The sequence below is a fragment of the Lycorma delicatula genome, chromosome 5 (assembly GCF_047948215.1).
Source record: "Lycorma delicatula isolate Av1 chromosome 5, ASM4794821v1, whole genome shotgun sequence".
Taxonomy (NCBI): domain Eukaryota; kingdom Metazoa; phylum Arthropoda; class Insecta; order Hemiptera; family Fulgoridae; genus Lycorma; species Lycorma delicatula.
This window is the reverse complement of record NC_134459.1, coordinates 3,320,713-3,340,201: the sequence shown is the minus strand read 5'-3', so window position 1 is coordinate 3,340,201 and position 19,489 is coordinate 3,320,713. Positions and strand designations below refer to the sequence as shown.

The window sequence follows — 19,489 nt, the reverse complement described above, 5'->3', positions numbered from 1 at the left end:
AGTGGATCTAGAAGTACCTCGATAAAATCCCCGGACGAAGAGTTTTTCTCTTTAAGATTTTGAGGGTTGGTTTCCCCACGGCCCTAGCCTCTGCAGCTTTCCTTCCTACTACACTCCGAGCTGCTGAACACTTTACACTATACACCTACACTTCACCAAGAACACTACACAAGTTCACAACCCCACACAACTACATCCTACACTGTTTCTTCTTCACGTGGGCAAACCGATTGTATTTAGCTGTAGCCTCTGTACGCGTGGGCTTTGCAGAGGTGGTCCTGCATTTCCCCCGTACTCGTGGTACCAAAATTAGTAATCCGCAGAAAACTGCTATGATGATTGTTGGTACATCTGAAAAAAAAACCGCTACTCGAAGTCACGTGAAAAGACCTCGCTCAGCGCTGTCTGATGAAGATAAGAACTGTATTGAAGAGATCCTGCGGTGAATTAAAACAGCTTGTTAAGACGTTATCTGATCAGATGGCCTCGCTCACAGCCACTATTTCGGACATAAGTAGGATGAACAAGTCAGTACTTGCAGCTAGTGAAACCAGTGCTGGCGGGATCCCTTTAAAAAGTCAAAGTTTTGCCTTTACGAGGAGGAGTAAATAAGCCGTCTAATAAGTTCGGTGTTAAGAGAACCCACACAAACACTTTCTCTGGATTATCGACTGTGACTTCCAATTTTTTTTTAAATCTCTTTTTAAAAGCTCAATTTTATTTTTTTAATTTATTTTTTTTTATTATTTAGATTATATATCGTTGTACTTAGCGTACGCGTTAAAAATTAGTTTATATATTGTAAAATCATTGCTTTCAGACGTTAACACCGAACCTTTGTTGTGCGCCCAAAAAAAAAACTTTACATTTTGTACAAAATATGATAAAAAGTTAAGAGAAACTTTGAATTTTATTAAATATTTTAAATAAATATAAAAAATCGGTTGCGATATAAAGTTTCGATCTGATCGGTATATAAAAAATAATGTTTTAAGTTGAGACAATTGCAAAGGCAACACATTCTACAGAACATTTTGAAGTCGATTGTATGTTGTAAAATTCAAACATACCGTAGTTTATTTTTGTGTAATTTAGATGAGTTGTATGATTACGCAAACCGGCAAACAAGTGGTCGGAATCTAGAGCCTACTTTTATTATTTATATTTGCGTTCTTTTAATTTTATTTTTATCTTGTACGTTAATCGATAGAATGGTGAAATTTTGAAAATTATCCGTTACTTATTTTTCTAAATATTTTATTACCGCTTCATAAATTTATCATCTCGTGGCTAGGTTTACTAGTAATTTTAACTTTTAAAATTTCCGAAACAATATCCCGGAAAACGTATAGAATTCGATAGTCTTAAAAGTCAACAGTAAACATGTAAGAAATATTTATTCGTAAATCCCATACCGTATGAAAATAATAAACTTGCTCCGGTTATAAAATTTTTTTTTAATCTAACAAACTACATTGTCCTCATCAAGATTAAATTTGATCGTTGCGTAATTATTTACTCCGTAGCTTACAATTCACAGAAGTTTAATTTGTACAAAATTATAGAAAGAAGTTATAAATAGAATTTCAGTCCTTAATCTATAAGATACTTACATAATATTATTAAGATAATTCAAATTATTTATATATTATACATACAATCTAATATCAAGATTTTTAAGTCGACTTAAGGTTCTCAGAGAGATCTGATAAATATCATTAAACGGTCCATTAAATGACTATATGCGGTCTGTAACTACACACTTAAATTTTGTGATCAGTAGTTACAATAAATGACGGGTGAAGCCACTGCTTTCCATTTGGACATGTTGAGTTGGCTGAATTCCATTTTTAACACGATCACTGAATTTAGCGACAAAGCCCGAAGAAGTTATATCTCTTACATAAGAACAGCAGCATCTGTTGACATATGCATTCAGGCCAGAATTTCAGTTCCCTTATGACGGTTACTTTCTCTGACGTTTATGATGTTGTGAATAAGAAGGTACGGTTATAAAAGGTTATTGATGAAGGATACATTAAAAGAATATTTGAATTTTATTCTGAAGTCGGGGAAATTGTAGTGAATGAATATTCTGCAGCTGTTCATTGAAAAAGGAGTCGCATATGCTCATGTTCGTTAAGGGTTTTTTGACTTATTCATAACTTAGTAGTGGTTGATTTATCAGCTGACCAACTGTGATCGGTTATAGCTACGCACACTACTCTTTTATGGTGCTACTAGCCACCCTGAAAATCTCACTTGCCTATTAAAGTAAAATTAAATGTTTATTTACTATTACTGTTATTATTACAGAACTCAAGACCTAATTTATGTATTTATACTGAACATTTTTAATATTTACATAAATACTTTATTTTTTCTTTTAATTGTTGAAAAATACAAATGAAGTTCAGTAATATTCATGCAACTTCTATTAATTTGAAACGCGTAAATGAATTGTTTTTAAAAATGTTCAGTATGTTTATCAAACGTGTAAAGTTGTAAACAATTTTATATTAACTATTTTTCACTATTTGTTAAGTTTTTCCACAATCTTTACATGCGCTACACACTTATGTAGAGCAAAAACTCACTCAGACAAAAGTAATGTTTTTTATACCTTCCCTGTATGAAAAATGTTATTGTAGTTGATTTTTTTTTTTTTAATTTTTAAAACATAGTAGGACATAGATTTAAGAATTAATATTTTAAATTCCATGTTTAAGAGTCCACTGGGCCAGTCTAGCGATTAACTTGTCACAAAATCAGTTAGTTGTTTAACACCCAAATTTTGAAGTTTAAGGTTCTGCCGATTCAAATCCTAGTAAAAGTTAGTTACTTTTGTATGATTTTGAACACTAGACAGTGGCTACCTGTGTACTTTGGTGGTTGGGAATCAATTAACCACGCATCTCAGGAATGGTCGGCCTGAGTCTGTACAAGACTGCATCTCACTTACACATCATTCATATAATCCTCATCTCATTGGGCCATGCGGGGGAGGTGCTTATTGTTCGCTAGTTCAACAGATTATAACTTGCATGTTATGGAATAAAAAAAAGCTTTTTTTGAACTATTTGTACAAGCGTTCAAGAAAATAATGAACAGATTGAAAATCTATTTTAATAAGTACGATTGATTATCGACTAACTTTGCCGCTTTTTTGCATTAATAAAATTTATAACGTTGGTTTTATTTTTTTTTGAGCGACTATGTCATTTTGTAATTTGGAGATTCTGAGCTCTCAATTCTGACTGCAGAAATAATGTATACATAAAGTTTCCATCCTTTTTGTAGGGACTTGTATTCTCATATCAGTTTACCTACGATTATTTCAGTTGAAAGTTCTTAAAAGACAGACATTGCATAATGCATATTTAAAAAAAAAATTATCTTTAATATCCTTAAATACTCTTGTTTTTATTTTATCACAAAATGAGTGAGGCGCCTCAGTATTCTTTGTTGCAGAGAGCTGTAGAAACATGTCATAAGAAAAGTAACTGCTTATTTCTTCCGAGAGAAATGAATCGGTGTCTTACTTATGTAAAACTGACTTATAAGTGTCAACCAAGTAAGTATACTCTAATTTATAATTTAATTTTTTTTTACGTCACGATCGGGTGACCCGATTCATTATTATTTTATATTTTATTTTCATATTCTGAATTTACATATGCAATATTTTGTACCAGGTTTTTAATATTATGTATTTGTTTCATCTTAACTCTTTAGTTACCTGCTTTAAACATTAAAAATTCTCTGCTGCCTTTACTACTAGCAGTTCTTTCCAGACGTAGTTTATTACATCAGTGCCTTTAATATATGACCCACCAGTTTCATTGTACTTTTTTCTACTGTCTCAAACCTTTTTTCAGCCTTAAATCTCTTTAAAATCTATCAACTAACCTGATTTTCAACATTTTCTTCTGTCATTTAATGGTTATTTTTGTGAACATTATTTGTTTGTTTCTTTTATTTTTTGTATTTTTTTTTGTTTAGCTACTAAAAAAATGTCAGCAGCATGGAGTAGATGCACCCAGCATTCTTAATTTTGATGTTCTATGGGAAGCAGTTCATTAGTATGGCTTTAGCCATCGACATTTTACTTTACTTTACACCCTTTGATTTCCAAAATAGTACCTTTTGAAACAAACCAGGTATTGCAAAACTGTTAACTTCTAAATGGATGCAGTTTACTGGGTTATCTAGAAGAACCCAAGAACTTTCTGCAATTGCTTTCTCAGGACCTGTTCTGATAGTTGTGCATCCACTCTGAAGACCGATAGTTCATTGAAAGAATAAAATAAAAATATAATTTTTTATTATTTTAATATAATGACAGGTGATAAAATTGTAATCATGGGATTGTTCTACATTTGATTCTCTAAAAAAAAAGAAAAAAGTTACTTCTTATAGCAATTTTGAAGTCTTGAAAAGTTTAATGATAAATTGATGTAATGACAGAGAAATGAGAACAAACATACAGCTGAAAGTTTATTTTTCCTTTTTTATATTCATTGGCTCAGTCATTACATCGAACTGACAGTGCTGAAAATTGATTTTATAAGTAAAATATTGTGTTACCCTGAATCTTAGAAAACTTAATCTCTTAATATTTTGAATGAACTTTTTGAAATTTCTAAAAGCATCCAATTCTAATGATGCATTTAATGTTACAAAATATGTTATTGATGCAAAATCATAACTGTGGATGTAAATTTAGTGGCAGAATTTCTATTGGTTTAGAATTGAATAAAATTTGTGATTTTAATTTTGGAAGTCCATATGAAAAAATCATAAGTTCTCAAGAATTATTTTGAATAAAATTTTATCTGATTGGTATATTCTAAAATTCCACTCAGGGAATATTTGAAAGTTACATTAGTATAATAATATATTTAAATTACTTAGTGAATTGGAGAAATGTAAACAGGAAATTTAAAAAGCTTGCTTTGATTTAAATGTGTTCCCTTTCAATTTAATAAAGGAAGTTCAAATATTAAGGATATTAAGATCTTGAGCTATTTTAAATTATTAATGTCTTCAGCTGATAACAGAATATAAAATTTGATCATTAGAATTACAAAACTATTAAAAACTAACTTGATATGTGCTACAAAATATAACTTTATATCATAATTTCTTAATCTGTTTATAATTTTGATAATTCTTCTGACAACCGATTTGTGTAACATAAAATGAAAAGAATTTTCAAAACTCACTCAATCTTATAAAATTATATTTAGTCAGTGATTTAAGAAGTGTTTAATAAATCTGTTGAAAAAATTCCATTAAAGTTTAGAAATATCAAATATTATTAATGAATTGCCAAACAATTTAGCAAGAAGTGTGCAGTTCTAATTTACCAGTACATTTTATCACTTTTATTTGCTAATACACAGATTATCTTATATATTTTTATTTGAATGAAATTAAAATAAGTAAACGAAATATGAAAATATAACAAATACTAAGTGTTCCAACAAAATTAATATCCACTTCGAATAACTACTGTATAAACAGTTATTAACATACAACAAAGATTAATTAAATTTTTAATAAAAATGTAGAAGCTTGTCAGTCATCACAGACGTTCAAATTGTTGGTCGTTATTCTCCAGGCACTGTTGATAACGCCGACTGATAGAATTGCAAACTGCTAAGCATATCAAATGATATTTAGGCGCATTCTTTTTCAATGGCTGTTTTTAACTCATCAATTGTTTGATCTTGTGCTGTAAACATGATATTTAAGAAATCCTTACAAAAATAAATCCACAGGAAATTGATTCAGTGAGCTTGGGGAACATAATGTGTCCTCTTCACTCTAACTATCTGTTCACCAAAGTTCCATCAAGATAAGCCCCTCACAACAAACTACTGAAAATATCGTGAACAGTTCCTTCTGCTTCAAACTTATCACTGGTATGAGCAATGGTGAGTCTTGGTGCATTTCATTGAAACGGTCCTTCAGTCTTCCAGTAAGACTGAAGGATAAATTTCCTTTCTAAACTTACTCTTGATTTAGTTCTTATTTTAATCAATTACACTTGATGAAAAATGAAAAGGGTTTGGTAGTTATTCGCTGTGAAAGAATGTATACATTTTTTCTTCGATACAGTAGTACAGTAGTGTATCTCTATTAATTAGATATGATTGACATAAGAATACTACAATGTATAACAACAGACCTGCAACAACAAATAGATGCAGTACCAATGAAAATAAACCATTCAATCATTCATCAGTAATCGGTACACAGATTAGGTTATATGGATTATAGCAAAGACCTGTCATTCAATTTTTTTCTGTAATCCATCTTAAATTTACTTAATAAACATATATCCATTTTACCTCATTATTTGAGTCATATTAAAATGATAAGTTTTTTCTGTTATAATTGATTCCCATCAGGCTGTAACATTTACAATCTATTATGAAAAATGTTACAACAGAACAAATCAGTAAACAACAAACAAGTCAGTATTTTCACCACTCAGAATCTAAAAGAATTCTAAATATTAAAAAAAAAAAATTATGATGAAATAGACATGACTAGTAGATCAGAAACAATAATAAAAAGATAATAATCATTCACAGAATGAATTTTTAAGACTAAATTTTCTAGGATAGGTAAGACTAAGACTATTAAAAGTGTTATTAAAGAGAAATATTACCTTTGATGTGCTATGTACTATGTACATAGCACATGAATTGTACATTGTGCGATGTACTCCTTTGGTATTATACTAGTCCCCAAATGAGATGAGTTTGGTTATGCATAAATAATGATGTATATTAATAAGTGTAACCAAATATCTTTAGATGAAGACAACTAATGGCCCAAAACCAGTCCTTGATTTCTTGTTTTTTTGTTCTATGCTTCGAACAGATATTTTTAAAACTTTCTTATAATACCAAAACATATAGTAGTACAATAATGAATAACGTTTGCTCTGGTTTTGTCCGTGAAGGTCGTCAATGATGTTTAAATTTAAAAATATGAACATTTGCAACAACTAATCAAATCAAATTTTATAAAACATTTTATTAAAAATTAGTCAAAAATATGCAGAATCTTTATAAATAGGTTGTTTGGTTTGAAACAATCTTCAGATAATCAATGTTAAATCACGTATAATATTGATTTGTATTACGTGTTACAAAATAATTACCGACTGAAAATTTATTTTTTGAAAAGTAGAAATTCTTATTTTATATAATTATAATACTTGATCGTTTGATTTGTTATAGATGAATTTAACAGTAGAATAGCATGTGAAAAAGAAAAAGTTTCATTAAGTTGTTTGCCTAATCAGAGATTAGCTGTATTTCGAGCAAGTTTTGGTCGTACACAGTATGAAAGCATGTCTTGCCCACAGCCTCAAGGAGTTCCTGAAGAAAGTAAGCACTTATTTGATTATTGTAAAATACTTAAGATTCATAGTAGTGTGCAGTAGTTATTACTTAGGATGTTCGGAGTAGTGTTGGCATAGGTAATAGTACACTGGTTGGGGAAAGCGCATTATGACGGAATGTAGCAAGTAATCCAGACACTGGTCTAGCAATCCATCCCTACCTTTACTATCAACTACTCTTTTTATAAACTTTGATGATAATACCATTATCTCATAAGATAAAAAATTATAATAAAACTTTTAAATTTATAAAATTTTAAGTTAGTTTGAAGCAAATTTCATTAGCTAACAGATTTGATTAGCTTAATTAATCAATTAAATTTTTATACAGTATCTTAAGTTAAGAGAACATGTTTGTAGCATTTTTAACATTCTTTAACAACTGTCTGTTGTTTAACTTTAACATTGCCAATTAAAACTACAACTGTCAAGTTATAAAGGTAAACTATGTTCAGCTTAAAGAATATCTTCAGTTTATTAGAATAAATTTGTTAAAGGATACAGTGTTATAATTATTGTTGAACTTGATAAGAGTAACCGTTTAACAATGTACTGAATTCAAACATATAAGAATTTAATTTTCTATCTTCCCTAAGTTGGGGAGACCTTTCAATGACAGGGATTACACTTCTGCTTTCCAACTCAGGAACCTTTTTGAAAGATCTACAAAATTGTAATTTGCAAACAATTTGAAGAAATAGCCATAACTAGTCAACGGTCATTGTTTCTTAATGGTTTTGTGCTGGATTTGTTGTCTAAGGAGAACAGAAGAATGTTCTATTGGTGTAGTGTAAAAGAGGTTAATCCTGAAACTTTACTATAAACAGAATTCGTTGTTAGACATGGATTTTATGCGGATCATAATGGTAACATATTATTGCGTGTGCCATTATGCAGTATTAAAATTCTGTAAGCAAACAAGTAATCGATCATTAAATCTTCAAATATCTCTAATCTTCCATGACACTTGAGTGTCAATCAGATAAAAGCTTCCGTGGCTGAAGCGCCTATTAAGGAATTCCAGACCCACCTCCCTCCATAATACTAGTATTTAACTTTAGCTTGGGCGTATCTTTGCTCTAGTATCCAACTTCTGGTAATTATTTTATTATATTTCCATGTAGTGGAAAAATCTTAATGTAAACTTACTGTCGCTTATTGTAAAAATCATTAAAGCATATTACTTGTGAAATTTTAGAAACTGTTAACGCTTAGATTAATAGTAGCATACATTAGTTAAACTTGGAGTGCCTGAAGTAGTGTTGGCTTAGCTAAAAGTACGCTGGAGGGGAGAGCATACTGTGACAGAATATAGCAAAAAATCCTTACACTGGTTCAGCAATCCATGTCTACTCTGACCATCAACTGCTCTTTTAAACTTATGATGATAAACACATAATTCTGTCAACCTCCAGTGGTAGCATCTCTGTCTTCATTCAAATCTTAATCAGACTTGGCACTTTTTCAAACATTACAAAATTCACTTTTTAGAATTAAAAAAAAGCTGTAATTGGACGTAGGCCTGTTTAACTGGAAAAAAATAAATAAATAAAAAACAACATTATTAATAAACTCCATGCAGCATATACACTATTTGACAAGGTACTAAACAGGTTTTCTAACTACTTAAATATGAGTTCCAATAATGATAAAACCATTGCAGTACAACTGAGGAAGGAACTGCATCATAGTTCTGAAAATATCATTTGGAAGCAAATTTGCAAGTACTATTTAGAAAGAATGAATATTAAAACACATAAAGTAAAAATATTTAAGTGTATTTATGAATATTAGAGTAAAATTAATAGATTTATTATTATTAATGTTGATAACTTATTATTAATGTAAAAATTACAACCTGCCTAAACACTCTGTTTCACATTATCTTAAACTTACTGAATCAAAGGTAAATTAATGAACTGTGTATGTTAGAAAAATTGTCAAAATATATTTCTTTTTCTTTAGATAATTTAAGTTTTGACATTTTTAAAAAGCAAAAGTAATTATTTAGGGTTATTTATTACTCTAATTATTTAAAGTAAACTACTAAGAAAAAGGAATACTCAAAATTTTGCAGAAAAATTGATAATTATGTTAGTCAATCTAAAAATATATCAGTAGAGCAAATAGATTTTCTTTTTTATATATCCATACATGACAAAACCATACTTCCTGTTTTTTTGATTAGATTAGCAGTATATATACTGCTAATATATATACTGCAGTATATATACTGCTTTTTTTTTGGTGTGATTTTTATATTTAAAAATAATGAAACCACACAATCTTCTGTTCAGATACTCACTATTATTTTAGTTCTTTTTTGCCTTTTTAAAATATGATATGAATTTTATAAATAACTTTTTAATGCTTATTTTTTTATTCCTTGTATAAGGAAGAATTTATTTATTTTTTTATTTATTTTTTTTTATTTTTTTTGTTCAAAATTTTAGGGGCATCAACTGCTATGACCATTAATCCCTTCCACATGAAAAAAAAATTTTTTTCTTCCCCAGAAAAATACAGAACACAGATGACATAGGCAAGGACTAGTCTTGTCAAAAAAGAACATCTAAAAAAATGATTGTTAGTGGTTACTTTTTCTTTTTTTTAACTTCCAGGACTACTACTGAAGAGGAACAAAGTTCCTCTTCTCCATTTTTTTTAAGGTCTCAATGTCAAATTCTCCGGGTCTGATACATCCGAAATTGATCCTTCAGTTCCTCTGGTGGAAATCGCAGAGAATCTCCTGCCGCATCAGATGACACTGACTTCATTGGCACAGCCAGAAGTACATCACAGTCGAGACTGGATGTACTCACTGCAAGAACGTGTGGGGGGGCCAAGTGTCTCGCCCTCTCAGCTAAAGGCCGTCGTGATATCAGATGTTCCATTGTAGTCCTTTCTAAATCTTCCTTTTCCAAAATGAAGATTTCTGGTTTCACAGCTCCCGAAGTTGGGATTTTTTCAGTCTGAACTTTAGCTGCAAGTTCCTTATGCACTTTTTTTTCAATTTCCTTCACCTTTGATTTGATCAAAGCCTCATTCCTTGGTGGAGTAGGATACTTTTATTTTGTTACGACCGCTTTCCTTGATGAATTTGGGCTACTGATCCGAACTGTATGATTCTTCAATTCCTTATCGATGATTTTTTCTACTAAGCTTGCTAAGGCTGGCGCCAATTCCGTTACCATGTCCTTTGGTGTAAAGGAGGCATCAGGAGCAGTAGCAACCTGTGCATAAGACGCGGCCTTTAGCGTTCTGGCTTCTGGCAAGCACAATTTTCCTTGCGTCAAAGTAGCTGACTTTCTGTGTTCTCTTAATCTCATGGACAGCTACTTCCTGTTTATAAATAGAATTTACTGGTTCCTCTGATGCGTCCAGATATTTCTGTGGCTTAATTGATTGCTTTTGGTGTTTTGGCTTTTGGTCGTGTGTGTACCTTCCGATAGTTTCAAGATGAGCTGATTGCATTCTACAGCTGCTGTGTATCATCGATAACTTTAGACTCAACATTTACTCCACTTTTGCGTTGTATTAGGCACAGATTTTTACGATGCGTATCCGCCTCACCGCGGCGAGGAGGTGACAACGACTTCTGGAGCTAAGCCCCCGTTACAAATATGGGAATACTTCCTAGTCCGGTACGTTCCATCCCGCCATATCTGATTATATAGTTCTAACAATCTACGTTTTTCAGTGGTATTCAGCTGCCTGATCATGACATAATGAATTTCATCCGGACCAGCAGCTGTGTTGCCGGCTTTCTCCAACGCTTTCACAAGTTTTATTTTGAAGGGTACATTATGAAGATACTTTCTTCCAAACGTCTGACGTCGTATTTCTGTTAATGGATGACACGTATTGCTGCCAGCATCTATCGTAGGTCTTTTGCATACGCCCTATATTTTTTTAAATACCGGATGTTATGGGAATATATCTTCATGCCGAGTCAAATATGGCGTTCATTATAGCATCGACATCAGCTTCGATAGCTCCAGTTGTTTCAGGGAGGATCGTAGTAGCTGTGAAGTTCGTCCGGTATGCCTTTTCAAACATCCATCTTTTGGAGATGGGAATATATTTTTCTTGTAACGTCAGTTACGAGTATAATTTGCACCTGGAAATTATGTCTTCCAGCTTCTAAAACTTGTAATGAGTACCTCGATGCTGTCGATATACATATAAGTGCCAAATCTATACAGGACGTCGATCCATCTCTGACACTGAAAAAAGTTCCTGAACCGTCATTTCAGATAATTAAATCGGAATTCAATAGCAACTTTTCCGATTCTCTTTCACGGGGATTACTCGATCCGACCCCCAAAGAGAATTGTGTGCATTAAAGTCCCTCATCAGTAGTGTAGGTGGGGGAAGCTGAGCAATTAATCGTGTTATGTCATCCTCCTTCCAATCAAAATTCGGCAAGTATATGCTGCTGATAGTGATCTGCAGCGGACGCTTTATTCTGATTGCGGCCGCTTACAGATTTGTGTTTATCTCAACCGTTTCGGCGGTAGCTCTAGTCGATGTTAATATAGCTACTCCACCTCTAACTCTTATATTTGGCGGTTGATCTCGCCTCAATGCATTGCGTCTTCTTAGTTGGAAATTTTCTATTTCGGTGGAAATGTGTTTCTTGCAGGTGTACACAAGTCGGGTCTACATCGTGTACCAAGCGTTGGAGTTCATGCTTGCTTGACAAACATCCAGTGATGTTCCACTGAAGAATCGTTTCGCTAATTTTAAAATTAGTTAAACTCCAGGTTTGCCTTTCGGCTACCCTTTTTTTCTCTTCTTTTCCATTTTTCGAACAGCTTCGTGTTCGATAAGTATAACATCTTCCGTGTAGCTCCCGGCCTCCGAATCGGAGACCATCGAAGACGCGGACGGACTTGGATCGGCGATTGGTTCAGGCGCCGATTGTGAGGCGGGAACTTGGGAGAACCCCCACAACAGGAGCCGCACCAGTCACCACCTCAGGCAAGGGAAACAGGCCCCATTCTGTTGTTTTTTGTGGCCTCTGTGGTTTAGAAGCCACTTAGGTTGCACGTCGCTTATTATTAAGTATGAATATTTAATTAATGACAATGAATCGATGAGATATTTTATTTTATTTTTGTATTTGAGCTTTTTGTGAGTTAAAATTAATAAATATGTGGCACATTAAGGCTTAAGGCTATACTGTCACATTGCTTCCCCCTTGGTATCTGGCTGCGGTTATACTTGCGGGAGAAGATGGCAGGGTGTAAAAAAAAAATTATTATTACTATTATCATTATTAGTATCATTATTATTATAATTATCAGTATAAAACTTATTACAATTGTAGTACTTAAGTAATTTTAAGAAAATAACAATTTTCAATTTCATTTTACAAAATGTGTGGTTTTAAATTAATTTATTACAGAAGCATCTTATAATGCATCTTATCAGTCTATGTCAGACTTATCAGTCTATGAATAGAATTTTCACCTTGTTATTTTCTACACCGTATTAAACAGTGAATTTAATATTCAGTAGTTAAAAAAAAATTCTTCCTATCAATATTCCTGTTGTAAGAGAAATAATAGATTACATAAAATTTGTAGAAATAATCGTAATAATAATATTAAAACCGATTAATATTGGTTTTGCTTTCTTAACTATATGAATTTCAAAAAGTTTTTTACAGAACTTTTATTTAACTTACAATAATTTGGTTATTAAGTATGATGAGTTCACAACTAAACTTACATACTTAACTACCTATTCAAAGATAATTATTCTATTAGACATGTATTTGAACTTAAAATGTTGCGTGAAATGTTCCTTTCATATAATTTTCTATAACAATAAAAATACACCCGTACAAAAGATTTTGCATGATTTTACATAAGATAACAGAAATAATGGTGAATATTCATATATAATATGAATTAAAGTAACTGCCACCAAGTTAGAGAATTTCATTGGTACTCACCAGCGTATGAAGACACGAATCATAAAGTTTTCTGAAATTTGTAGTAAGCTTTGTCTTTTCCGGGATTAATTCTCCAATCCCATTTTCATGTAAATTGTTTTTCTTAGAAACTGTTAACTAGCTTAGATAATTCAGAATTTTGATTAAATGGGAAATTGTTATATTTTTTGTACCGTAAAACAGACTGGATTTTTTACAAAATGTGCAGATGTTGTTTTGCTTCTCTAGAGTTTTTCTAAACGCTTTTGTTTCCTCAAAAAATTAATTGAATGGAGCAGTAGGAAAGCGTCTTAACAAACCGCTAATTTCTTTTTAAAATCAGTAGTCATTGTCCATAGCCTAGTACTTCATTATGATTTTTTACTTTTTTTTATTTTATTATTTTTTCTATCAATAAAAAGTAAGTTAAGGAATGAATATTAATTAATGACTGTTATTATCGTACAAGTTTGTTTTCTTAGCTTGTTTGGCGAGCTACGCAACTGAGACATTTATGCAGATCTGTCATGGCAAAAGAAACTGTTCTTTAATTGCAAACACTGAAACATTCAGTAAACCTTCATGTAAACATCAATCTAGACTTTATCTTAATGTTGTTTACGCATGCGGTAAGTTTATGTAAATTACTTTAATCGATCTTAAATTTAAAAGCATGCTTTTCTTAAATGTAAACTTTTATTATATAGAATAAAAATTATCGTAAATATTTTTATATTCTTAACATAATTTTTCTTAAAAACGATTTTCTTATTTACACTTTCACTATTATTATTATTATGTTTGCACAGCTAAAGTTTTATTTTGAAAAGAACCGTGCTTGGTGCGAACAGCTATTGGTATTACCAAAACAGGATGCTGCTAAGTTATCTAAAGATAAAATTTTTACTTAAGTTTTTAATTTAAAGGCTTTTATAATAGTTAAATTTATAGTTTTAACCGACCTTTTAACTAATAATTCTGTGAATAGTAAACCACACTCGTGCAATGAATTTAGTAAATCGAGCTGTTCAAGTAAAATTAAAATAAAGTTTAAAACAGAATTGTACATCATAAATTGATTATGGAAGGTTTAGCTTGTCCTAAAAATAATTTTACTGTTAAGCAATTTCAAAATACTCTTTCCAGGAATAGCGGGTATTACTGAATGACGACTGCATAGAAAATAGTTCTAATATCCAGTGTATTTCCCAAAGTTTTTTTGTATTTCCCAAAAACACGGTGTATACAGTGAATATTCAACAAAGTAATTTACACAAAGAACACCTACCAGACATTAATTCACAGCTAAACTGGCCGCCATTTGGAAATAAAAAAGTTGTTACACATGTCATTCCACCGCATACAGAATGTAGTAAGGGATGTTGCAATGCAACATAAAAAAATGTGGAAACGAATGATTGCAATGCAATATATACACAAACAGATGAAATATTAAATGATGAACTATAGCTAGTCTAGTGGTTAAACTCATCATCACAAAATCAGTAGATTTTTAAAGTCAAGAGTTCTAAGGTTTCAGCCCTTGTAAAAGCAGTTGCTTTTATATGGATTTGAACAGTACACTGCGGATACCAGTGTTTTTTGGTGATTAGGTCAGTTAACCACATTTCTCAGGAGTGGTCAACCTGAGACTGTCCAGATTACATATATACTGGTACATTTACTCTTACATTGCACCCACGTCAGGCCTGGCAAGCCAGGAATGGTAATTGCATTTGCCTACACACACACACACACACACACAAACACACAGAGAGAGAGAGAAAGACCCAGCAATGGCTGAAAAACTAGTTGGAGAAAACAAACTCCAGTTCAATTTATTAGATTAATGGTCTGTTAAATTGATATCAAGTAGGTGGGATATATAACTAAAATATAACCCCATATAACTAAAATAACTCTAACTGGGATTAATTGCAATATCTAAAATTATTTGTGCAAAAAATTAGCTATGTTCTTCTAGCCACAAAAGAACTATCTTGCAGCCACAGTTTTATTTTTTACTTTTTTATTATTATTTTTTTAATTGAGGTTCTGCCAACATGAAATAAAGAAAGTAGGACTATTAAGAATAACTTAAATTCCAATGAATGTTTTGAGATCAAACTCAAATTAAAATAATCTAGTTTTTATTTATTAATAAACTAGGTGATTGTTTTTCAACTTTGTTTTTTTAAACAAATAAGCGCCTGCTAACTTTAAATCAAACTACATAATGGTAACTCTTAGAATATTTTGAATTAGAATACAAGTCAAGATCTAGGTTATTGCACAGAAATTTACCGTCGTATTAGTATTATTTCACATCATATTAGCAGACCTACAATTTATTTAGAAAATAAGACTACAATAATAAAACTAATTACATCATTCATTTACGGGTAAAAAGAGTTAATTTATTTTATAAGTGGATTTTGATAACTTATTCTATAAATTAAAAATGATTTCATCAACTTTACATTGAGTTAGCAATCCTTCAATTTATTTTAAAAATTTAACTATGAAAATGCTTTAATTTCATATCTAATTTACAACTAATTCTCCAATAGTTTATTTTATAAATTTTCAAAGATTATATCGACTTGATATAGTCCAGATTTGTCATACATAAATTACATAATACATACTCAGTGTTCTGTCATCCAAAATGTTGTGTTTAAACTGTGTAATTTTATATACTTATTATTTATTTATACTGTAGCAGAAGGTTTATACTCAGTAATAACTGTTACTGATCATCTATGTATGTTTTAGCGTATGAAAAGTGCCATGCCTGACCGGGAATCAAACCCAGAATTTCTGAATGAAAGACAGAGATGCTACCGCTCTCTCACAGAGATTGGCATTATGTTCAATAATATAGAAAGAATTAAAGTTTAACGCAATTTAAAAATTAAGTCGCCTTAATCTTATATAATGTTTTTAACTATTTGATGTTGTAATTAATTCTAATTACACTAGTAGCACATTTTTTGGCACATAAAAGTTTTATTGTGTTCCTAATGTAACTTTTAATGCTGAAATAAAAAATGCAATCAGAATTTTTCCATTACAAACAGTTTTTATGAGACGACATTTATGAAATATTGCTTTTAAGAAATTCTACATATTTTTTAGACTATTTTAAACTTCTGAATCTAAAAGAAATTTTAAATGATTTCTAACTGAGAGTGAGGTATAAACATAGCATTATGAAGGTAATTCATTACCTTACATTATGCATGATGATTTATTTCTGGTATGTCAGCACATAACAGCCTTCTGAGTCATACGGTTAATACACCGGTATTGTACAGATATTCACTGTGTCTGCACATACTCTGTTTTCATTCTGTTTTATAATTTACATCACTGTGTCAAATACATTGTGATAGTGAATAAATATGTCAGGGAAGAGCAAATATGATCTAATTAACTTCTATTATTTATGTGTAAAGATTTAAAGAACAACGATGAGGTTTGACTCCATTAGTTAAAAAAAAATGTATGAACTATATTTTGGCTATAAAACTGGAGATCATGATTAAAGCTGGACTCCTTACATCTGTTGTTCAACCTGTATGAAATGTCCAACAGGCTGGGTTAGGTGTAATTGGCATGAGAGTTTTAGCCTTATCGATCGTGTGGTATGAACCAGAAGACCATTTGTTGGCCTATTATTTGTGTAGTATGAAGACAAAAGGAATTAGTAGTAAATCCAAACATACAGTACAATATCCAAATTTACCATCAGCTATAAGACCACTGACTCATAGTGAGTACTTAGCTATACTGCATCCTCAAATATACTAACTTTTGAAGATAAACTGGAAAATAAGGTAGCCATTGAAGTTCAACATTTCCTACTTTTGAAGCAGAATCCGCTCCCCCTGAACCTCATCTGATAACTCAAGGTTATTTAAAAGTGAATTATGAGAAAATGACCTTATTCAAGGTGTGAACTTTTCAAAGAAACAAGCCAAGCTTTTGAGATCCAAGCTGAAAGGCTGGAATCTTCTCCACACCGACACTAATATGTGTTTTTTCTTATATATATAATCGTTAGGAATGTTTCAAGATTTTTATTCAGAAGAAATTAGTCTTTAGCATATCGTAACAATTTTTGTGCTGTCATGGATGCCATTCACCATGAACATAACTATAAAATGGAAACTATTCACTGATTCTTCAAAAGCTAGTTTAAAGGCTGTCCTTTTGCAGAATGGCAAGAAATTTTCTTCTGTGGCGTTAGCTTATGCATCCAGCATGAAAGAAACACATGACCATATGAAAATCCTACTAAAAAAAATTCAGTACAGTACTGTTGGACTACATTTGTAAATTAAAAGTTTTTTAATAGATTTTCCTGCAAATGAGACAGTAGAGACAGGACAAATCATTATATCAGGAAGGAATAGCCAAAGCATGAAGCATTTACGTCTGGGCAAAAAAATGTTGTACGTCCTCCATTAGCTCGGAAATGATTTTTCTACCTCCACTCCATATATAAAATTTGAGCTTTTCAAAGACATTTTGAGACATTGGATAAAAATGGTGTAGGATTTCATTATTTGAAAGAAAAATTTCTATGTGTTAGCTACACTAAAATCAAGGAAGGAATTTTTATAGGACCCCCAACTAAAAACTTTGAATAGTGATGGACAGTTTAAAGAACTGTTCAGCCAAGTTGAAAATCAGAGTGGAGGTAATTTAAAAGTATTGTGAAAACCTTTAATAAAATCATTAATGGAAATCATTAATCCCTCAACTAACATAACATTGTGGATGAATTATTATAGTTATACAAACACATGAGTGTAATATATTCCTAAAAATGTATTTCCATGCCCGTGTAATACATTATTTACCTCTTATTTATATAGTAGAAGACAACTAATCACTGTTAATGCATTTCTTTCGACCTTAAAACAGTAATTTATGTGCTAAAGACTCAATTTTAAGTTCATTATTTTTACAATTTTGTTAGTGACTTCCCATAGATACTATAGATACTGGCCCATCATATCTATCTCCAGTATCAGTGTTAAATACTGATGATGTAATTTTACTGTTAACTCAATCTTGACTGGGCCAGTTAAAGGAATCAGAAAAGACTATTTACTCATATGAAGGAATTTTTTATTTTCTTCTAATTTAACTTTAAATAAAGAGTGACAGGAAATTTTTTTTGACTTCAGGGGGTTTGCAAAATTATGATGAAGATGTAAAGTTACCAGAATTTTATTCAGATTGATTCTTTCAAAGAAAATCACACAAAACTGTCAAAAGTTATTTTTATTCTTCGAGGGTTAAAATCTAAAATTCAAATTGGTGACCTACGTGTAATTTATTGTACTCAGGCTCATTTCCAACTAATATAAAAGGCCCATGTTTGGGTAGAATCAATTAGAATCAAAGATTAAAAGTCAAATCTAGATTTACATCACTATGCATTACTTTATGTAAAATATAATTTTAAGTGACTACAATCATAGATGGTCATAAGCAAAATCAAATGGCTCTTGCTTTGGCTTTTAATAGCCTCATTTTGGCTGGTTTTATTAATTTTCTGGTAGATGCCAAAAAAATTAATATGATGGAATTTTTTGAGTTGTTTACTTTTTCCATACACTGCTATGATGCAACTCTGTCATAGGCAGGAAGTTTTAATTAATAGTACTATGAATTGTTACTAATACTTTAATAATTACTAATTACTTTAATCGACAATGCTTTACTAATAATACTAATGCTTTAATATAGTATAATAACTAATTACTAATGCTTTATTGAGACAAATCATTTTTAAAAAAGAGATTTATGTTACTTTTCAATTTGTTGTAAATCATTGTTATAACTGTAGTATTTCTAATTATTTATAAGGATTTAAATAGTATAAACTTTAACATTTTTGTATTTTAGGTAAAGTTTTTACTGTATACTGTGACATCCCATTTTTGCGAAAAATTTCAGTTTTCAGACTTCAACAGAAATATACATTTTGACCATCCCTGAATTCATTTTGACTAGTTTTGGCATGACATCTGTAATGTACATATGTATGTACATGCCTTACTTAACTCAAAAACATTAGCCAAAGAATGTTGAAATTTTGGATTTAGGACTGT

General features: G+C 31.0%; 1 protein-coding gene across 1 annotated transcript in view; it reads left to right on the top strand.

Moving 5' to 3' along the window:
* The window catches only part of LOC142324669 (uncharacterized), a 538,037-nt gene that overhangs the window by 477,902 nt on the left and 40,646 nt on the right, over positions 1 to 19,489 (top strand). Inside the window, exons 6-8 of the mRNA XM_075365546.1 lie at positions 3,472 to 3,574; positions 7,257 to 7,406; positions 13,844 to 13,990. Of these exons, the coding sequence (XP_075221661.1) occupies positions 3,472 to 3,574; positions 7,257 to 7,406; positions 13,844 to 13,990 (400 nt within the window). The remainder of the gene's footprint in view (positions 1 to 3,471; positions 3,575 to 7,256; positions 7,407 to 13,843; positions 13,991 to 19,489) is intronic.